Consider the following 23,768-nt stretch of genomic DNA (forward strand, 5'->3'; position numbering starts at 1 on the left):
GAAACACCGTTTTTGCTCGGGTAAGTACGCATTTTTTATTATTCTGTATTTGGTTGGAACGAGTTCTGGTGTTTATGGGTCAGTAATTCGCTAGACCACCATCTCGTTTCCTCTGAGAGCCTACGTGAGTTAGTATACTTGTTTGGCGCCCAGTCCACCGTTTCCGCAGAAGTCAGCATCAATTTACGCTGAAGCTAGACCTTGGCTACGATGCTCGCGCTGTGGTACACGGCTGCTAATAATTTCACATCACGCAAGGCTCTTTAACACCGGGGCGTTTGTTTATGTGTCTCTCAAACAGTGCCTTTGCGGTTGCAGATCGCAGTCGCAATTTCGCGTGAGTGGCACAACGCTGTGATTAGTCCTCCCTCGTGAATACCCGCGGTATACCAAGAAATAACATGAACAGTAGGTTCCCTGGAAGTGCATGTGAAAAAGCGTACACTTGATTTCATTGCTGGCGTCTCGTAGGTGTTGTGAAATCTCTCCCCCCCCCCTCTTTACACGAATTCCGTGCAGTGCGCTTCGCAGCTATTGCGCTCGCGAGACCGGCGACCGTACGCCTCGCGGTCTTCGGGCCGCGATATGTGTGCTGTTCTCGTGAAGCTCGACAACAGCGTCGTGAAATTGCCGTACTCGCTCGCCAACGCGCCCCGACAGCGTACGCGTCGACCGGGTGCTGACGGAGTTGTGCTGGAAGAAAAGCAGGCAAGAGATGAGGGCGCACGAGGTGTAGTTAAACAGATGAGAATTTACAAAGTGCAAGGGGGAGAAAATAGTATGCTAGGGCAGGAAACGGTGAGAGTTCGGGCCGCGCGCCAGCGAGCGAGTACGGTAATTTACGTTGCCGAGCTTCGCGAATCCGACACGAATATGACGACGCCCGTCTGAGAGTTCATAGAGGTATAGAATTCACATACGTGCAAATTAAAGGTGAAATGCGCGCATGTGGCCTCGCAGGGAGTTAGCATAGTCTCGGGGTAGTGGGGGAGATTTCACAACGCCTACGAGGCGCCTGCCGATTCCGTCAGAGTAGCTCTCGGGAAGTCTGGGGCTTGATATCAGAGGCATATGTATTGTTTAAATTAGTGCAGAAAATTGAGCCAATTCGCAAGTTCTCATTTTCGCAAAACCGCAGGCCATACAGAGACTACCAAGAAAGCTGTAGGCACTCACTCAACTCGATTTCTATTGGAGAATTGAACGTGCAGATACAAGTCAGACATTGAAATGGAGGAGCCTCAACTATCACACACCAGTTCCGATTGAAAGCAAGGGATACAGATGAGCTGCTAGCATGCGTTCCATGCAAATTAGCTCAGTAGCTAGCTTTGCATATATCATGCATACCCCACTCACAGTACCTGCGGGTCTAATAAATACATTCTTACTGTGACCTAAATTTCACTTGGGGTGTTTTGGGAATGTTCTTATTAGTGCCTTGGAGGTTACTGTCTTTAAACGATTAAAAATCTACTTGATGTAAGCATTCGTGCTTTGTGTGTGCTCTTCTTGTATTTCAACAAGTGTCAGCACACTCACAGATTATGCACCTGCAGGTGCTGCTGCTGGCTGTCCTGGGTCAGCTGCCTTCCAGTCCAGTTTCAAAGGTTTTGCCAGGGCCTCCCTTGGCCAACAGACACTGCACCTGCTGTACCCAAGTACTGCCTGGCCTTTCATTGGTGCTCCGTACGCTTTGCCGCCAGGAATGGTCATTCATCCATCATCTGGCCGCTTGGACCACCCGTTCAGAAGTCAGCGCATTTGCTCGACACATCGATCCAGGCACTGCTGCCATATCGGTGCACCCACCGATTATGTACTTTGAGGTTAGTTATTGCATGTTGTGGAACCTGCCATGATGTATACCTGTTAGCAGTGCTGTGGCCTCTGATTATTTGAAACATTTTCATGAAGCAGTGCTGTGCGTATGGAGCGTGTCATTGCTTAGCAGAGATATTGAAGAGAATCTGGGGCCGACGACTAAAGGGCAAGAAGAGAAATTGAACTGACTTTGAAGCAAGTATTCGTATGTAATCAAGCCAAGCAAACATTTAGGATCTTTCGATATGGTTTTAAACTTGCAATACAAACTGGTCTACTTCAGATCATACTGGTATTAATAATACTATACCGAAAAGTACATCCCGCAGCCTGTAGAATTCTGACAGCGCTTTTTTCGCAGTCTCTCATGACAGGCACTATTCTGAATGGTTGGAAGATAGTCTAGGTAGCACCAATCTTTAAATCAGGAGACCGTACTTCACCATTAAATTTCCCTAACAAGCACCATATGCAAGGTCGGGAAACATTTCGTCCACTCTCAGGTCGCTAATTATTTATAAAATCACAATATCATATTCGAGTATCACCACGGTTTTCACAAGGGTTACTTGAGAAACACAACTTTCAGGATTGGTTCACGATCTACATTGATCCATTGACGCAGGCTTACAAACTGCGGTAGTTTTTCTCGATTTTTCTAAAGCATTCAATCGCATTGCACACCACAGACTACTTCTCGAACTTCACCCTAATGTCCTCACTTGAGCGAAAGATTTTCATTCTTCTCAGATGCAGTTTACTTCTAATAACTATATACTTCTTTTGCTCGTGCCACTTTGTTGTCCCCCCAGGCAGGTTGCTTGGTCTATCTTCCATGTTGCATATCCTCCCATGTAGGTCTATTTGCAGATGATGTTGTAATTTACCACACAATTTCTTTCAACTACTACCGTCAATGCTTTCAATCTGACCTTAACACAGTTAACTCCTGGTGCTGCAAATGGCTAATGTCGCTTATCTCTAAAACAAAGTGCATGACTTTAACAGTGGCAAGTCTCGAATTGTAAATACTTACTTCATTAACAGCAGCCTGATTACCTCTTGAGACAAAGGTGTTTTGGTAGGCCGGTAGGGGAGGGGGGATTGCATGGTGGATTTCAAAAGGTACATCGATTGGGAAAATAAGACGTGTGATTAATATTTTCAGTTGCACTCCAAAACTCGCTTCATTTAATATGTTTAACCCACTGCAGTGGCTAGGATGGTGTGCTGTGGAGGCGAATGTCGGTTAGATACCGCTTGGTGTGGCCGCTTTTCAGATGGAGGCAACACGTAAAGACGCCCGTGTTTTGAGATTTCGATGCGCACAAAAATACCCAGGTGGTCAAAATTAATGCGAAGCCTTCCCCTACAGTGCTCCCCATATCCGAAGTGTAGCTTTGGCGTGTTAAACCACCGTTTTTTTCATGTTTTTGGTATATTACCAGCTGCTGTAGCAGGTGCAACTTAAAGGTAAAATTATACATGATGTTTCCAAGAGCTAAATATAAAGGCCATATAGAGATATGGGTCTATCTCGTAGCAGTAGTGAAAGGTTATATACTCTGGTGCAGGTTAAGAACGACAATGGCTCATGTGGTGTAGTCCAGTGTTTGACGGAATGCCGTGTAGGCAGGTAAAAGCATTATTGCAGTGATGAAACGTAGGTCAGTGACCAAGTCAAGAAAGCCATTTAACGGTTTGTTGCTTGTTCATGGTGAGCATGTGTCGTGGAAAACAAAGCTATATATTGGGCATTACGCGGCGCAATGAGTTTGCATAGATATGGTGCAGATTGCCATCCATTATGTTGATAATGTTGGGCGTCGTCTGAACGATGAGGGACTCGAACAGTAATCGAGAAGATAGATTGCACTCAGTTGTCAGTAATTTTGTCTTGTTCCAGTCGACCACGTGTCCCGTCCTCTCACGGTGCTCTGCCAGTGGACTTGTTTTTGCATGGCCCTTGTTCACTTCGTTCCAGTGCTGCATTAATCTTCTGTGCAGATTGCCCGTTTCGCCAATGTACACTGATTTGCATTCACCTCATGGAATCTAATAAACAATACACGGAAGCTTGGAGCGTGAGAGGGGGTCTTTCACGCTGACAACGTCAAAACATAGCTTGTTGTGACTTCCTCGTCTTCACCCCTTCCAGCAGACGACGCTGATCATCATCATTTTCATCATGCTCTTCACGAGCTGCCGCATGCTCTCGTGGCTGCGTCGGCTCGCTCCACTTCTTCTTCTAGTTTTCCATTAAAGCCTCATCGGATCACGACGTGTCGCTCCCCTTCCTGAGCATCGCGCCGCAGCTGGAGGACCCAGAGGTCCAACACATGGTGCCGAGAACCCGGGACTTCTAGACGACGCCAAGCCCATCGACGCACGGAGCCGCGAAAGCCCAGAAAAAGACGCGGCGCCTGCGATCTTGGCGAGTTCACAGCTGCGTGCGACCCAATGGAACGACAGCTTCGACGACGCCGCAGCCTACGGGCGCAACTGGATGGCCTTCTAACGGAAGCGGAAGGCCACATTGGCAACAGAGAGGCGACGGCAGGAGCGGTGAGTGTACTGCTCGAACGAATCAATGCATTTTATGGCCAGATAGAGAAGTTGGACGAGGCGATATTTGAAGAGACACCGGATGACCTAGTAGACAGCGAGACGACAGACGCGGGACAATACCGCGACAAGGTTGTCAGCGCTACCGCGAACCTTCGTCTCAAGCTGCAAGAATCCCGGTCTTCAACGCCACGTCCGACGACCGTCCACCCATCACCGACTGGCAAATGCAAGCTTCCCCAGCTAGAGCTCCTCAAATTTGACGGGAACCGCAGATCGTGGCAGCGATTCTGGACGCAGTTTTTGGCAGCCGTCCACAACAACGACGAGCTCAGCACGGCTGACAAGTTTAACTACTTGAGCAGCCTCGTGACTGGAGCAGCTGCATCGGCCATATCTGGACTGCAAGCGACCGAAGAGTGCTACAAGGACGCCATCGAGATATTGAAGAAGCGCTTCGGAGATGATCGCATCATTGTGCAAGATCATCTGCGAGGCCTCCTGGACCTGAAGCCGGTGTCATCGTCACCCGACGTCCTACAACTGAGGCACCTTTACGATCGGGTCCAGGTTCATATCCGAAGCCTCAAGGCGCTTGGCACGAGCTCCACGACCTACTGCACCATGCTGCGTGAAATCCTGTTAAGGGTACTACCGACAGACATGGTCCTGCGGTTCCATGAGGGGCTCAAGACGTCATTTTCCCCAGATGGCGCTTCATCGAACCCACACGGCGACTCATCCGGTTTAACGGCCTCCCCTGACCAGGAGCTTCAAGTGCTTCTGGAATTCTTCGACCACCATCTTATGTGTCGAGAGGCTGTTGCTGAACGCGCGGAACAGAAATTTCATCGCACCCCAGAGAAAGAAGCACGAAAACGGAACCACCCGTGTGATGTTCCCACGGCAGCTGCTCTACAAAGCTCAGTGAACCCGCCGCAGCAGTGCTTCTTTTGCCACTCTGGAGCTCACTCTTCCGAAGCCTGTGATGCCGAAGAACTCAGCCTTTCGTACAAAAAGGAGATGCTCGCCAAAGCTGGACGATGCTTCCGTTGTCTCAAGAAGGGTCACTTGGCGAGAGATTGCAGAAGCCAGCTAAAATGTGGCAAGTGTACGAGAAGGCACGCAAGATCCGTGTGCCCTGCAGACAGCACTAACGACACGGAGAACGTGACGTCTGCACCGATCAACCTGGTCGCGAAACAAGCAGGCTCCGTCGTGCTGCTGCAGACAATCTCAGCCACAATAGCAGGCGCGAAAACGTCAGGGCGCTACCGAGTTCTGTTCGATGGAGGAAGCCAGCGGAGCTTCATTACTGCGAGTGCTTCTGAAAAACTCGGTTGCAAACCGCTGGGTGAGGAAACGTTGACCGTAGGCGTGTTCGGCGGTCAAAACACACGGAAAACGATGAATAAGGTGCGAGTTCTCCTTTGCGCTGCAGACAACAAACGTCCAATCAGCATCGATGCCCTGGACGTGGACACGATTTGCAGCGAAAACATCCCTGTACCAGAAGAAAGAGTTCTAAGGGAGATGAATAATATGCACATCGATACGAAGGCTCTTTCGGTACGAGGAGTGGAGGGTAAACAGATTGCGGTCCTTATCGGGTCAGATTATTATTGGGAGCTAGTGACCGATACCGTCAGACCTGTGCAGGGAAAGCTGAATGCGGTGAAGACTAAATTAGGATGGACGGTACAAGGCCCTTTGCCTGTTTTTTCCGACTTCGTCCAGTGTTCCAGTGCTGTTGTGCTTCGATCGTCCGTTGAAGGCCAAGTGGTCTCGAAACTTGTGACTCCTTTAAGGGATCATGAGAGCATCGGAGTCAAGGCTGAAGACAAACGAGCGACGGGCAGCGACTTGGCGCTAGATAAGTCAGTGCTCAACAAGTGGACATCTCCACAACCAGACCATCCACTACCCTACTTAGGCTCGTGGAAAATGACTAGGACGCCTTTTGGAGCTACTTCTAGTCCTGTCCTCTTGACGGCTACCTTGAAGCACCACTTTCAACTCGCCGAAAATCACTACCCACTGGCACACCGACCACCGCAATACTTGATGGGTACGAACGATTCGCTCATAGGAGCCAACATTAATCAAGAAACGATGGAGAACAAGGAAACAGAGATCGTCCAAGAAGCTTCCACGAACTTTTGTGAATCGGCCAGTAATGACCCTGTTGTAGACGCCCCCCTAGAACAAGGAATGCATCCGCCGGAAAAACCCCTCTGCTCGCATCCCGGAACCCTAAAAGTGCTGAGGCCTCGGTGCAACAAGCAGCTGGACACCTCTTCGTTCAAGAAACGGGGCATCGGTCACGTCATCGTGGAGCACCAATGCACCATCGAGGCGTCAAAGCCTACTGTAAATCTGCGTGAACGAGTTTCTCCAACCTCATCCCAGTGGAGAAAACGTGCAGAAAAAAAGGTGAAAGCTCGAGGCAGAAGGTTTTATACCGAGCCGAAAGTGAAACGTCGAGTACAAATTTGCGGGTGGCAGACAATGAACACAGGAGAAGAAACTAAAAGGCCGGGACGTTTAGTGAGGAAAAGAAAAGAATGCAAAAACTTCCCTCCACCGAAGGATGGAGACTTGCAAACAAAGTTCACCCTGCTCAGCAGGTTCCCATGCCTCAGAAACCGTTACGACTCCTACCTTCATCGAGCGAGTGACTTCAAGGATCGAGTGGTTAGCAAGTGGAAACACCGATGGCGAAGAAAACGTTGTTTGGACGTTACGGAACTGTTGCCAGCTGCTGCACATCCGACCAAACTTAGGGAACAAGACAACACAGTGCTATTCGTTGGAAGACAGCACCCGACATAGCTCTGTCGTTGAGCAAAAACTCATCGGTGGATGCAATGTGCATCGTTAGGGTGTACAGCCGGTAAAATGCTTGTCTATAACACAGCGTTCGTACTCTCAGCCCTATCCTGCCCCGCCGGAGCGGGATTTGAATAAAACTACTGCGGAATTCTGAAGTCTTAGCCTTTCGCTTTTGGCTCCGACATGTTTGGGACGAGTATGTTTCGGCAGTTTTCGGATGTAGCTGGTTGAAGCTGAAATCGCTGTTATAGACAAGCGTTTTACCGGCTGTACTCAACTTTTGCCCAGCGACACCACAGTGAAGAGATCCATACAGCTACTCCACCCTTTGGAAGCCACCTAGCGTCATCTGTCGGCGGGGGAGACTGTTGTGACTTCCTCGTCTTCACCCCTTCCAGCAGACGACGCTGATCATCATCATTTTCATCATGCTCTTCACGAGCTGCCGCATGCTCTCGTGGCTGCGTCGGCTCGCTCCACTTCTTCTTCTAGTTTTCCATTAAAGCCTCATCGGATCGCGACGTGTCGCTCCCCTTCCTGAGCATCGCGCCGCAGCTGGAGGACCCAGAGGTCCAACATAGCTTGCTAGTGGGCACATGCACGATGTATGCACTGCGTTTCTTGAAAATGTGTGCGAGAGTTTCACCGATGGGTGGGACGTAGGTAATTGCTGCATGTTTTGATGCAGTCCTTGTGGCTGCCTAAAGCATTATATTCAGAAAGAAGCGAAGAGGGCGACTAGCAGGAATCCGCATTGACATTAACAGGCAGAAGCGTCTACAAGGCCTGTGTCAAAACGGGCTGCAATTCTCGTCCTACACATCAATCAAGCTTTTGCACGAATTTTAAAGAAACACATTGTGCACATCATTCACGTGCCCACTAGCAAGCTATGTTCTGACATTGTCAGCGTGAAAGACCCCCTCTCATGCTTCAAGCTTCCAGGTGTTATGTTTTGAACGAAAAAAGGGCCATTTAAAGGTGACACCTCCTTCCTTGCCGATTTCTGATGCCTGATTGTTCAGTTTGTGGGGATAAGTTTAGCAGATTGCTCACATGTCTAACCTGTATTTGTGCTTGAGCAGTCAAACGCTTTTGTTAGCAGTGAAGTAGGTGAAAATTGTACTTTGATTGTAGTTGTGTGCAGATTACTTACATTGTGTTAATTCGTAGAAAAGCAAAATTGAGGTAACCCTGCTAACTGTTCCACATTGCAGCATTTTATTATGCAAACGTCAAAGGAGCCATGAAGAGAAAACACAAGTTTGGTTCATTCAAAAGATTGTCTCGTTAGAATCATACTGACACCACTTTTAACGTAAACTTCGCTCAAATAAGCTACATAATTAGGAAAAACGGGAATGGTCATGCGACCCACCAGCTCATTTCCCGCAACAGAACCTGTGATGTCACATGGGCTAAGCTCTGCGATTGGCGGAGGCTGGCAGAAGCAGACGCAAATTAGGTAGAGCTTACAAACTAGACGAACGAGCGATTTGCGCTTAAATTTAGGGCACATTCTTTACAAAGCAATAAGAATGATGGGACAAACAGTGGAAGTTACGAAAGCACATGTAAACATAGAAGTACTGATGCGTTCTGCTGTTCGTACTGCGCACAGCATGCTTTGGTTTAGCTGCACAGCACTACGGGGCTTGGGGTTGTCTCAGACGACACAGGCCGATTAACGCAATCAACGGTGTCTTACGTGACCCCATTTGTCGAGCGAGCACTGTTTCAGGGAACGAATATTTTCTCCCAGAACAAAAACAAGCCAGGTTTAAATGCGGGCAAAAACAAACCAAACGCTTGCCACGGTATGGTGGCGCCATCTAGGTTACGGAACGTAAAGAAACGCGGGAACAAACCACACCGCTGTACAGGGTGGAGACAACCTTTGAACGGTCCCGTGCCGCCGCAATTGGGCCAACGGGCTCAACGCGTTATTCTTTTCGTTTCCCACGAGACCTAGCAACGCGAAACAGACAATATGATTCAAACTTCTTCAGTAAACCGCGTTGCGGCGATAATTTTAGCGCGGTTTTGACACAATGACTTGCTTCGGCGGCGAGCGAGCAACCGAACATGGCGACGCCAGCGTTACGTGTCTCTACCCTGTACGGCGGATGCGTGAATGAAGGTATTCTAGGCTGCAGAGCGGTCGGTTCCCGTGATGTCACTTGGGACCACGAAAACGCACGATTGAGCGGGAAAATCAAAATTTTAACCTAAATTGTTTAATTTCTCAGTGAATAAAGCACCGTTTGTATCCGGACAAGCGCTGGGGGCACTATAAAACACGAAATCTTTCGAATAAAACCAACTTGCATTTTCTCTTCATGGCTCCTTTAAGGAGTTCAGCTGCTTGTTAAAGGTGCAATAAACAGTGGTACAAAACGAAGAGCATCTACTAAACAGAAATATCTTCACAATCGCAGGATGCCAACGGTCCGCCTACCAACTTGTGTCCTGCATCGTTTCTGCTGGCCGGAGCGGCTCATGGAACATTTTCCAGCTTCTCAAAGTTTGTGGTCAAGCGCTCCTCCAAGTGAAAGACGCCGCAGAGGGATCTTTTGTTTTAATGCCACAATTTCATGTGCTCAGCAGCTAATTTACTCGTAAGGCTTTTTAAATATTCATCACCCAAGAGGGCATGTTACCTTCGTCTTCGGTGGAATGTGTCTGCACTCGGGTTATTTGTGACAGAAACAAGTGAACCGCGTCGTGAGGGTCATTGAGGCCTTGCTGATTGTGCATGCTTCTGAAATGACATTTTCATTCGGCTGAATACTTTCCAAATATTACGATTTGTGAACACATTATGGTAAAAGTCATGATTAGTTGTACTACAGTGCAGGAAGGAAATGCCAACATACGTTTTAAGCACCTCTGATATTTCAGATCGTTGGCTGGTGTGCAATAAAACAAAACTGAATTTTTTTTAATGTAAAATCAAATATTCGTTGTCACCAGTGCATGACCATAGTAAAAGCTATCTAGTCACCAAATTTAGAATTAGACACGAAATGCCAAGAAAAATAGGGAAATAAACTAGACAGCTCGCTACAATAAACCAATTCGTAAAATTCCTCAATGTCTATAAAGTGATGATTAAGGCGGGTTAAGATGTCAGTGGGTTTACACACCCAACTTGCAGGGAAGCACATGAGCTCTCAATATTAACATGTTTTTAGTGAAGACCGTCTTCCTTCATTAAGCTGCTTTGCACATTGATGCCAGTCTGATAAATGTAGTCCTGAATTTTTGTTATGATCAATCTTTGTATGGGAACCATATATTTTTATATGATGTCGCTGTGTATTTCTGAAACTGTATCTAGTCACCAATTCCAATTTGTTGTGGTCAGGTTTTTTCAACTAATTCGTAGCTTTTTTAACAATTATGGTATATTTCGTGTGCCTAAAGGAATGCCTCATTGCATGTTTAGCCTATGTAGTGTTGAAAGCGGACATTTTGCTTCAAAGTGGAATGTCGGGCTAGCAACATGGTACTTTGCGTGCTGCTCACTTTCATTCATGCCATTATTTTTTATATTATCATTTAAAATTAAAAGCCAACCAATTTGCTGTCGTTTTAATTTTGTCACCTACTTTATACTTTTTTTAAGAGAACGACGGGACAAACTTGTGACGTCATTCTGTTTTAACTGTTTCCTGTGTTTACCACTGGTTTTTTACGCATTCAAACATTTTTTATGAATTTGTTAAACAGTGATTAGTTCAGGTGCTCAAACAATTTTTGGTTGCGAAGGCTCCCTGTAGCATTTATATAAGTGCTCTCTGCTCTATTTTTGATCCAATACCCCATCACCAGTCTTCATGAGGTGGTCTTTTGTAGAAATGAAGTTGAAATAAATATTTGTTTGCATTGCTTTACATGTCTTGAAAGAATTTCTTGTTCATTCTTGTTTCTTTGAACCCTGTTTCAGAATCCTGCTTAAGGAATTTCCTCTGTTATTTTTTTTTCAGAACCAGGAAGGGTGCTCATCCTCGGTTCTTGCTGAAGCAGCAGTATCCATACTTCACACGTGACCTCTGAACACACAGTAATTATGGTATGAAACATTCTACCAGCATAAGCTTGCTTTGTAGAGGTAATTGTAGATGTCAAAGCTCTTGACAGTGTAGCCCAATGTCTGGTGTAACGCGCAATGTCTACAACTTGTAAAAATTAATTTTGTGGCTATAATGTTTGAGATTATTTTAAAATGCACGTCAACTACTATTAAGAATCACTGTCTAAATTGGCAGCCATTTTCCTGGTGGATACAGAAAGTGAAAAAGCGCATGTGTAGAGATTTCAGTGCACCTTAATTGTCCCAAATTTGCTAAAGCTAATCCAGAGCCCTCCCTGTGGTGCACTTCATATCCCATGTACAGTTTTGCGTAAAAACAGCTAAAATTTATGATCAATTTAAACTTATTTTAATGTTTTTAGCAAATATTCTCAGTTTAAGTTGCTATATTTAGAGTAAAATATTTTGTAGCAATTATATAGCTACCAAAGGTTTACAGAAAAGCTTTTTGCTTTTGGTTATGCACCTTCTTATCAAAAGAAAAATGTTGTTAATAAAGGCAGAAGAAACCCAAATATGGAAATTAGCAAACCCTAAAGCTGCGGATAGACTGAATGTTTTGTAGAGAATCTTTTGCTGATTTCAGTTCTAGTCAACTCTACAAAAGTCTATCGACGTAGAATGCTTGCCGTGAGGCACCTCGTAATACTAGCCAAAACTAATGGGCCCCGGCTGTTGGCTTTTAATTTACAACAGTGACAAATGACCCCACATCTCCCGGCAGGGACATAATGCAAGGCACCATGTACAAGCTAGCCTCATGATAAAATAATGTTTTATGAACCATGACATTACATTTCAACCATGGGCTTCACCAGGGAACTTGTATGCATTGTTGTGTGATGTTTGCAGTTCTTGTTATTTCTATGTGGGGTCATTTAGTCTAAATGTATGGTTATAAAACTCCAAGGTTATAAAACCTTGCACGTGCTGTACCATGTGAATATTTTTTCGTAAAGCAAAAAGAATAATGCAAACGAAAATAAATGGCTTGGGTGTAGTAACCGGCATCCGGGCAAGCGTGGAAAACGTTGCTTTATTTCCCGAGGCGCGCACTGGCAGCCTCATAACTGAAGGACGCGCACCCAAGCCGGGTGCGCCAATTTATACACAAAGCGTCGCTGCTGCGCACGCGCTGCTAGCCAACCGCTGCGCTGATAACACGATCGCGACACGACACTCCCTCCCTGCACAATTCTAAAAACTATCGTAGGTCAAACGGTCCGGTGGTCGTCGTTCCCTGTTGCTCCTCCGCAAAGGGACCGCTTCTTCATTGCTGGCCGACGGCGCTACCGTGGCACGTGTAGCCGGCTCGGCAAGGCGTTCCGTTGTAAGTGCAGCAGGGACCACGTCAGGTGCATGAGGCAGTTCGCATTCAGGGTGGTTGTCTGGATGATTGGTCGATTCAACGCAGGATGGTCGCAGATGGTCAGCGTGCACGAACCTCACTTTGTTTCCGACGCACACCAAATAGGTTGACGGAGACTTGACACGCGTCACTCTGCCAAGCCACCATTTCACCACATCACCGCGCACAGAACGCACCAACACACTGTCACCCACAGCAAACACTCGGGGCCGACCTCTTCGCTTGTCAGCCAGAGTTTTCATTTTCTCCCTCCTCACAACCATTTCATTTCGAGTCTCTGGCCGTAGTAACGACAACCTGGTCCGCAGTTTCGTTCGCAGGAATAATTCCGCGGGTGTCCTTCCCGTAAAAGTCTGAGGAGTTGTGCGGTAAGAAAACAAAAAGTTGTCTAGTCTGTGTTGAAGAGACCTCGTAGTGCCTTTTTCAGAATCTTCTAGATTCTGTTTGAGTAGTGCTTTCTTGGTGGATTGCACCGCGCGCTCCGCAGCTCCGTTAGACTGCGGATGATAGGGGGGTGTCAGTGTGTGCCTAACACCATTCGATGAAAGAAAGTCTTCGAACTCTTGTGCACGAAACTGCGGACCATTGTCAGTTACCACTTCCAAAGGAAGTCCATGCGCAGCAAACCAAGATCGCACAACTTCAATCGTCTTCACGGCAGTTGTTACACCCATAGGTTTAATTTCCAACCATTTGGAGTAGGAGTCTATGGCTAGCAGAAACATTTTTCCTTTTTCTTCTGCAAAATCAAGATGTACTCTTTCCCATGGGTTTTGGCACACTTGCCATGGTGTCAAAGGTACAGGTTGAGCTTCAGGAAGGACAGACTGACAAATTTTGCACTTCCGCACAGTTTCTTCCAGGGCGCTATCCATGCCTGGCCACCATAGCATTGACCTTGCTACCGCTTTCATTTTGGTTATCCCTAAGTGCTGTGCGTGCAGCAACCCCAAGACAACACTGTGCAAGGACTGCGGCACAACTACGCGATTCAGCCACACAATGCATCCGTTATCTACACTGAGTTCAAACCGGCGCAACCAGAATGGCTTTAACTGCTCGGGTACAGTTTTTTTCCAGCCGTGCCATATGTCACGAACGACACTCAACAGTTTGTCCTGTCCAGTTTCGCGCTCAATATCTTTCACTGTCAGCGGCAACTCATTCAGTGGCGCAAAATAAAAAATATCTTCACTGTGGTCGTCCGTGTCCGGCAGCGGCAAGCGAGACAACGCGTCCGCATGACTGATAGCTGACCCTGGCTTATGCTTTGTCTTGTAGCGATAGCTCGCCAAAAATGTGACCCATCGATGCACTCTTGCAGTTGCAAGAGCGCTGCCCTGCCGTTTAAGATCAAGCAGGGTTGTCAGGGGTTGGTGGTCCGTTAACACGTTGAAATCTCGCCCGTAAAGATACTTGTGAAATTTCTTCACCGCGAAAACTATGCTCAGGGCTTCTTTTTCTATTTGCGCATAGTTACGCTCGGACGGGGACAACGACCGTGAAGCAAAAGCGATGGGTTTTTCATTCCCGTTTTCAACGTGCGATAACACAGCCCCTAGCCCGTATTCCGATGCGTCACACGTGATTTGCAGTGGCTTTTTTACATCGTAGAGCTGCAAGACGCTTTTGTCGGACAGCATTTTCTTGCAAGTTGCGAACGCCTCGTCGCACTTACGCGACCAATGCCATCTGCTGTCCTTGCGGAGCAAGTCGTGCAGCGGTTCTAGAATCGTAGCCAATTTTGGCAGGAACTTTCCATAGAAATTTACTAAGCCCAAAAAGGCCTTCAGCTGCGTCACCCTAGTAGGTTTCGGCGCCTCTTTGATGGCCACGACCTTTTCGGCCGTAGGGTGCAAGCCATTTTTGTCAATGTCATGCCCCAAATACGTTATGCGCTGCTGAAAGAGCCTACACTTCTTGGCATTTACTTTGATACCATGTTCACTCAGGCGCCTTAGCACCTCCTCCACTCTGTCGTAACACTGCTTGTAGTCTACTCCGGCTATGACAATGTCATCCAAGTAGCAGGCAGTGCCAGGCATACCTTGCAGGATTTGATCCATTACAGCTTGGAAAATTGCTGGAGCACACGCTACGCCATAAGGCAAGCGACGGAACCTAAAAAGGCCCATGTGAGTGTTTATGGTGAGCAATTCTTGTGCTTGCTCATCCAGTTCCAGCTGAAGGTACGCCTTCGACAGATCAATGACAGAAAACACGGTTCCGCCTTCAAGTGTGGCAAAAATATCCTCGGGCAGCGGCAAGGGGTAATGATCGACTTCAATTGCCGGATTTACTGTGATTTTGTAATCCCCACAGTGCCGAAGTTCTTTTCCGTCTTTCTTTGGAACAATCACGAGAGGCGTCGCCCACTTGCTGTGCCTTACCCGATACACTACCCCCGCTTTTTCGAGATTAGCGAAATCTTGCTCGACTCGCTCGCGCAAGGCGTATGGCACTGATCGCGCTTTGCAGAACACTGGGCATGCGTCCTCTTTAAGTACAATGCTTGCTTTGAAACCCTTGATAGCACCAAAACCAGCATTAAATACATCACGGTACTTTTCAGTGAGGGGCGTTTCCCTTTCCAATGCCTGCACGGAAAAAACCTCACGCCAGTAGAGTTTTATCTTTGAAAGCCAATTTCGGCCAAACAGCGTAGGCATCCTTGCGCCTTCAGTCTCTTTAGCAATCACCAGAGGCAATTTGAAACACTGTCCTTGATACTCAACTTTTACGTCGGCTACTCCAGCAACAGCGACAGGCGTACCGTTGTACGTCATTAATTTCACATCCTCTTGCGTGAAACTGGCATTAGGAAAGTGCCTCGCCCACTCTACTTCCGAAATAATCGACACGGCCGCACCCGTATCAATTTCCATAGGAACTACCTTCCCATTTATCGTAACGTGTACTCTAAATGGGGGTGTGTCGGAACGGTTCACGTGACACAAAGTAAGCAAATCTCTATCCTCCTGCGGCTCTACACTATGCACATGTTTCGTTTTACACATTTTCGCAATGTGATCCTTTTTTTTTACATTTGAAACAGTCACTAGTCAAAAAAGGGCAACTCACAGGAGGGTGGTGTCCTGCACACCGGTGACAGCTCGTTTTAGTCCCTTGCGACGCCTTCTTAGCAGGGCTCGTTTTTCTTCGTCCCGCTTTGCTTGGTTTTCCTTTTTGCGGAGATTTCTGCGTCCCTCGTTGCCAGTACACTTCCGTACTGTCAGAAGATGCTCCCGACTTGTTTGGTTGCAGCATCTCTTTCGTGTCCTGGCTCGCTGCTTCCATGGCGATGGCGACCTTGCACGCATGCTCCCACGTGATTTCTTCGTCCGGAAGGGCCAGTAACCTGCAGCGTACGGCTTCAGTGCCCAATCCCGCCACCAGCCGATCCCGAAGAGCGTCGTTCAGGAAATTGCCGAACTCGCACGTCGAAGCCAGCTTCTTCAATTCCACTATGAAGTCTGCCACGCTTTCATGTGGCGCTTGTTGGCGTTGGTTGAACCGATAGCGTTCGGCGACCAGTGAACGTTTTGGAGTGTAATGTTTCTTCAGCACACTCACCGCTTCCACGTACGATGCCTTGGCCGGTGTCTTGGGCAGCAGTAAGCTCCGGAGCGTGACATAGGCGGTTTCCCCTATGGCCGTTAAGAAGACTTGCAGTTTCTTCTCTGCAGCGATGTCATTGGCGGCAGCGAACAATTCGAAGCGTTCCAAGTACACCTCGAAATTACCGCTGTCCGGCTGGAACTCCGGCAACGTGCCGACGGTTTTGCTGTGCACAACGGGCGCAGTCATTTTAGAAGCTCGGTGCGGATCCCATCCTCGTCGCCACTTGTAGTAACCGGCATCCGGGCAAGCGTGGAAAACGTTGCTTTATTTCCCGAGGCGCGCACTGGCAGCCTCACAACTGAAGGACGCGCACCCAAGCCGGGTGCGCCAATTTATACACAAAGCGTCGCTGCTGCGCACGCGCTGCTAGCCAACCGCTGCGCTGATAACACGATCGCGACACGACATTGGGTACCCAACTTTTATAAGTAGATTATAAGCCGCAGTCAGGAGGGAACTATATTATGAGCCGCAGTACGGAGGAAACGATACATTTTGCATTTGGTCTTCCTTCATATTGAACCTTCCTGCTCAGCTCAACAATAAGGCACTAAACATTGCAAGTAGCTACCGTGATTGGAAGTTTTATGCAATACTGAGAAGCCAAGGGTTTTAAGGTTCAAGGAAGTTTTGTGTGGTTGAAGTGTTGCACACCTAATTGCTTTCACTGCATAACATGGTTATGCTGTGCAGTGAAGCTCGAAGGATGTGTACTGCAGTTCGGCAAAGTGAACATATAATTGGTTTTTTACGAAGTTTTGGATAATCAACTACCTCTAAAGTTATAACTCTGTACTGAGATGTGGCTCCTGACTCTTTAAATATATGTTTTAACAATCGGTGACTCAAGTTCAAGGAAATTATCAGCTGACGTTGAGCTTCAATAGAATGTCTCACAGAACCGAGCTTGGAAAGCACGAATGTTTCATACCATAATCATGTGTCATATTGTGCAATATGTGGTCTCACACCTGCTGCACCATTTGTGAACCGAGGATGACACACCCTTTTTGTACCCCTTTAGGTGGGTGCTTTTGCAGAAGATGCTCCTACAGATTGGGGTGCTATGTAGCACCCTAGGATACTTTTAGGTCGAAAAGGGTGTTATAAGGCACCTGTCTTCTGGGGTGCTTCACAAAGGGTGCTCCTGCGGCGACAGTATCCAAGCACCCTAAAGGGTGCAAAGTTTTCAGTTTTTAGTGTGCTCCTGCGGCGACAAGCTGAAGCACCCTTTTGGGCGTAAAAATTTTTAGTGTGTGGAGGTAAATTTTTTTCTCTTGCGCCAAGTGATCAGGAGTCGTGGCTGGCGCTATAAAACGGGTGTATGAACTAAAGAATGACCTGGGCACAGGCAGGGGGTGACAGTGGATTGTGAGGGAGAGGATGGTGCGCACTGCCTGGCTCAGAGTGTGTTCCGTCGCTTTACGAGAACGGGGTGTCTGGATCGTGAATTCTCTATTTGATTCTCCATATGCTGGCGCCGTGAAACCCGGGGTTCGAGGCACGATTGGACTGGACTTCGACGGCGCAGCGGCTACGAGGCTCGCGACCACTGAAACCGATTTGACTGATTCATTGATTGTAGGGCTTAACGCGCCGACTCGACGCAGGCGATGAGGCGCGCCGTAGTGGAAGGCTCCGGATTAATTTTTAACACATGAGAGTTTTTAACGTGCACCTAAATCTTGTACACACGGGTGTTTTGCTCTTCGACTCCGTCAGAAAAGCGGCCGCCGCGGCGGGTAATTGAACCCGCGTCCTCGTGCTCAGCAGCACAACGTCTTAGCCACTGAGCCACCGCGGTTGGTGCGAGGCCTCAAAGCCTTCGCGCTACTTCATCCAGGAGGCCTTGCCTTGGACCGCTGTTAATCATGGCTCGTGACCAAGCCGGCCCTCGTTTCGCTACGCCACCCCTTCCCGTGAAACACCTGAAGCTACGCCGATGGCTCCTGCGAAAGAAAATCACGGGGCTGATTGCGGTCATCGACGGCCTTTTCGAGGACCGGGATCACAAAGATCAGAAAGATCTTCCGCTTCCACGACACGCCGATTGAGACACGGGCCCTCGACGCTGAGATACAAAGGAACCTGACGGGCGACAAGCAGAAGGAAGGTCACGTATCGCAACACTTCTACAACAAAATGCGCTCGTGCCAAACGCGTATGCTCCTCCACCCGGTTGGCAAAGCCGCTATGAATTCCGCCGCCGCGTCCGAACCAAATGGGTGAGTTACAGTCGAGAGCTCATGAGTGTTCCCAGCGGGCCGCGAGGCACCCACTTTCTAACTATACCGCGGGTTCAAACTAAGACGCTCCCAGAGCAATCTGAAGAGCCCATCTGCGATAAAAATGCAGCTGATGCTCGTTTGGCGGCCTTGGCTGCGCTGTTTTACATCCCTGTTCGGAACGCTGCCCGCGATGACCTTCAGCCCATCAATCCAGTCACCGACAAAGTAGTGGACCTCTAGATTTTGGAATGTGCGTGCAGAATGATTCCACTGACATGGACGTCCTACCTACCCACCACACCACTGCCACCGAGTGAATGGCCTGACATTTCGCACAGTTACGATCCTGCTGAAACGGTACTGCTAGCTGGGTTGCGTATGTATGGCTGACCCTCCCCTCCCACAAGCACGTGAGGGGCCTCCAAACAGGAAACGAATGAAGTAGCCCGGTGATGTCGACATGGGGAAACAGGACAAGACGCTTCGTTGGAAACCACCCATCTTGTTGGCCGATCAGACTCCACCATCAGCTCTGAAGCTCCGGCGGACAGCTCGGTTCCCAATCTGGCGCCTCCCGGTGAAATGTCGAATACAGCACGCCCCGAAAGTGCTGAGGCTCACAGGACAACAAACCGTGATGAAAGCCAGCCCGCTACCAATAATTCTACAGCACGCCTTGTGTTTCGCGCTGCCACTTGCGTTTTCGTACCGACCGACGTACGTAGCAAGGGGTGCGTGCTCGCTCGCGATCAAGAATTACATGAAGGCACCCCAGCTAACCGGACGCCCGTACGAACCCGGGGGCTACCGCACGGCAAGTGCAGTAGTCACGCGCGATCGCCACATTTCCAAGATTACTTCAAGGAAAAGAAAAAGGCCAAGGAGAAAAGATGTCACAAGAAATCTGAAAGTACTGCAGCGATATAAAAGACGCTTCTGTCCAAAAAACGCGTGAGCCTGACTTTGAGAAGAACGATTGTGGTACAGGCGGTCGATGAGCTGATGAGTATGCGAAGCTGCATCCAGCAGATAGCCTGCCTCCGCATTCAGATCGCCTGCCTCCGCACAACAGAGTAAGGCGTCCAAGCAGGTGCAAAAGTGGAGTTGTGGAAACGACGTTGTTGGCGATGCCGAGAGTTTCCATAAAGGAAAGTTACCAAGGGTCTGCACTGCAAAGTCGACCCCTTCAGTGTCCCAGGTCCACGTCTTGGACTAGGAAAAAGATGCGCCCGCAAACTCTTCTTGCCGAGCTACGTGGGGCTCACCGCTTGGAGGCCGCGGGAGACTTCGGGTATTTTTCACCAGGCACGAGAAATGCTTTCTCTGCGCGGACATCTTCCCACTAAACTTTTTTACACCCTTTTTAGCCGAAAAGGGTGTACAAATCTTGTCCATGGCTAACACGCTTAAAAGGTTTTTTGGAAAAAAAAGGGTGTACGGATAAAAAAAGGGTGTTGAGGTCAACACCCTTAAAAAGTGTGTTGAGGATGCTCAACACCCTAAAAAAATGGTGTTGAGCCTCACACCATTTTTTTAAGGTGATGGCATGCGCAGTGGCAATGTGAATTGGCGAAGAGCGCACCATTCAACACAAAGAGTCAATACGCACAAGTTACACTTGGAAGACAAATGAATTGAGCAAGAAAACCAACGGAATGCGAACGGTACAGGGTGTGCATACTTACTTAGTAATACATGTGCTCTTCTTGCTTTTATATCCAGCACAGGAAAGCCCCCCGATGGAGTCAGTGGGCTTGTCACAAAAAACAAATATTTTAGCGCTAATTTTGGAAGTATGGATTTTACTATGAGAATATACAAATCGACACGCGGATTTAAAAAGCTTTTTAATTACGAGGTAGTTTTTGTGTTTCATAACTTATGGAACTTTATTAAGTACCAAAACAATCTTCCCCGCCACCTCAACACCCTTCAAAAAGGGTGTTCAATATTTGAAGACCTTTTTCCCAGAAGGGTGTAAAGCTACAAATTAGGGTGTTTGAAAGTAACAAAAAGGGTGTAAAGAGAAAAGGGTGTAAGAAAAGACCGCCAACTTAGAACAAACATGAAGAGACCTGCAACTTTGGAGGCATTTTGTAGCTGTTTACGCGGGTGGACTGAACATTTTCTACAAGCGGGGGGTGTTTTGTACATCACGATGTTTAAACCAATATGAATTGGCATAATTTCATACCAGTGAAGCTCTTTAAGCTTGAGCTAGTTTCGGTGGCGTTAGCAAAAAAATACAAGGAAAAAGAGCTGCGGCACGTGTAAAGGGTGAAACACCGCAGATAGGGTATTATAACAGTGAAGTCGGCTTTTGAGCTTGTTAGGGTGTGAGCACAAGGAGCGTATACGTATGCGCACCTCTTACTCTACCATTTCAAAGGTACTAGTTTTTTTTAGGTCCTAAAAGGCAAAAAAGTGGAGCAGCTTGCAATAGTGGTACAAGGCTGGCGAAACAGCATAGCGGGGGGCCGACCTACCTTGTTTCCCCCTTGGAACCCCTGGCAGTGGGACACACACACACACACACACACACACACACACACACACACACACACACACACACACACACACACACACACACACACACACACACACACACACACACACACACACACACACACACACACACACACACACACACACACAGATATTGGGACAGCCTTGGAAAATCTGGGTAAACTTGGCCTCACCTCTCAGCGGTCATCCTAGCTTAGCAAGAACATTGCAAAGCTTAGCAAACATAACAAAACGTAGCAACACCGGAAGAAACTAGGTCGACCCCCAGATCCGCTGTTTTTTTTGCAACTCAACACCTATTTCAAACCGTTTCAACAATCTACAGAACCTCAAGCATGTTGCAGTAGGTAAACACCGCTTTCGCCACACGACTATAGTCTTTTTAATTTTGAAGGTTCAAATTGGTGTTTCACGTGCCAAAGCTAACCTTGGGGCATGAGGTGCACTGCATATGGATACGAGCGATCATTGCATACGAGCAATTATTGTTTTTTGCGCTTGAAAATTTCTTGCTAGTAGAGGAGTATATAAGAGGATGTGTTCTTCTTTGCATTATGCATCCAAGCATGGCCTTATTCAATGAACAGCTGAACACCCTTTCGACACCCTTTCAACACCCTTAGAAAAACCAAGGGTGTTGAAGTTGATCAACACCCTTTTTTCATACAAAGAGGGTGTACAGCTGGGAAAAGGGTGTTGACATTCAAGAAGAAGGATCTAAAGGCCTCCCAACACCCTTTTTCCACTTTTGCTACACCCTTTTTGGGTAAAAGGGTGTAAAAAAGTTTAGTGTGTACATAAGAACTGCGGTGGTACAATTACACCTTCCGGGGTGCTTCAAAAGACGCCATCCGTCATTGGAGCACAACGGATTTTGTCGGCACCATTGTCAACGCGAATGGTCCAAAACGAGGATGGTTACATTAAGCAGCAACGACGAAGATCGCGGTTGTGGGACAAAAGGCGACACCGCTCTTCTTTTAGCCGCTCTTCATGGTCATACCACTCTTCGAAGAAATGGAGCGACTGCTCGCGCTACTCATCACATCTCCTGCCGCCCAGGTCACGACGCACAAGTAGGGCGGCGTTACCACGTGTCAACCTGCTGCCGTACACGATGTTGCCTATAGATATGTACACCATTCTACCACCACCGCTGTGAACATTGGCACATTCATTGCCGCGTGGTCACTGGAACCGGAATTAGGTGCCCTAGTCAAAGGCCAGTCCTTGCCTTTCTGGCGGGGGTGTTGGAAATAAGGAATGTGGTGGGCGCAGCCAGGGGACGACAGCGAATTCTGAGAAAGAGGAAGCTGCGCATTGCTGCGCTCAGTGTGTTCCATCGCTTCACGGGAACGGGGTGTACGCTTTCCATCTTGGATTCTTCCAGTGCTATTTAGGGGGATAATTAACTAGAATATGTTAACTAACTGTTAAATAATTCTACGTATGTGCTCGGTAGTAATTAGAAAATTGTGGAGAATCATGAATTCATCCCGTATCGATTAATAAATTTGCGAAATTGTAATTGCGTCCAGAGCTACAGCGGTCAGGGCATCAACTCTCCAAAGGCGCGCAATGGCCTCCGTTTGGGTGCGGCGGCACGCTGCATGTGGGAATAATATCAAAGAAAATAAAAATAGAAGGAACTGCTCAGTTTGTTTTCTAGAAACCCGGCAGTCAGTTCTTCTTCTTCTTCAACATTTAGTACCTACAGCGCCTTTTTCGCATTAAAGGGGCTGGGGGATAACAAAAAGAAATAAATCATGTAGTTACATTGATAACCAAAAAAAATGTTCCAGAGGCCGCGAGCCGCTTTCAAGATACATTCGTACGCACAAGGAGGAAAAATAAAAAATTCACAGCATATCCACGGGGTGAATGATGATGAGTGGGCGAAGCTCCTGAGGGGAAATCATCGGTAAAACCGTGACTCTTCAGTGAAAGTTCGCCCACTACATCTGTGTCCGAACGTAACGTTAGAAAGTCTCGCTTAAACCGCGCGTCGGCACCTTGGGGCTGAGCTCGCCTGATGCGTTTTGCAGACGCCTCACGAGCTCTCACTGCATCGGGGTCTGCCTGCCGATACGCGCGCTTTCTCGCCGCTTCCCGTTCTCTGACGTTTTGGAGATCCTCTTCGCGCCGCAGCCGTGCCGCTTCGCGTACGGCAGGGTCCTCGCGCCGTTGCCGTGACGCTTGGGCCTCTCGTTCTCGAACGCTGGGATCTTGGCGGCGTCGTCGCGCAGCCAGACGACACGCTTCGGCCTCCCGCTCTCGTACGGCAGGATCTTGGCGGCGGCGTCGCGCAGCTTCACGGAGCGCTTCTGCCTCGCGGGCTCGCACATCTGCAGCCTTATCCATCGGGCGACTCCGAGCGCGCGCCAACAGCGAACGGATTTTATTACTACGCTCCCCGCCATCTAGTACACAATCCAAGAACTAAACTAGACGTAGCCACGCCATCTAGTAAACAATCCAAGCGCATCTTTTCATCATATACAAGTACCGCCATCTAGTAAACAATCCAAGAACTAAACTAGAGGTGGTTACATACATATGTCGAGGATGGACAGACCCACGCCCTAAGGAGCTTCGCCCCTAAAAATAAAAAGAAAGTATGTGCCATGCTGTTCAAATTTAGGAACTGACCATTGTCAGTCACAGCACAAATGGTACACAATATCAGCGAGTTTCAGTAGCTGTACAA

General features: G+C 48.0%; 1 protein-coding gene across 1 annotated transcript; it reads right to left on the reverse strand.

The window, feature by feature from the left end:
• Positions 1-12,402: 12,402 nt before the first annotated feature.
• On the reverse strand, positions 12,403-16,706 carry LOC144168733 (uncharacterized). Its single transcript, XM_077697680.1, has one exon. The coding sequence runs from the start codon at positions 16,491-16,493 to the stop codon at positions 15,696-15,698; it is 798 nt and encodes a 265-aa protein (XP_077553806.1). The 5' UTR covers positions 16,494-16,706; the 3' UTR covers positions 12,403-15,695.
• Positions 16,707-23,768: the final 7,062 nt, after the last annotated feature.

Source organism: Haemaphysalis longicornis, unplaced genomic scaffold, assembly GCF_048455015.1.
Source record: "Haemaphysalis longicornis isolate Haplotype H1 unplaced genomic scaffold, Haemaphysalis longicornis Haplotype H1 scaffold_2, whole genome shotgun sequence".
Lineage (NCBI taxonomy): Eukaryota > Metazoa > Arthropoda > Arachnida > Ixodida > Ixodidae > Haemaphysalis > Haemaphysalis longicornis.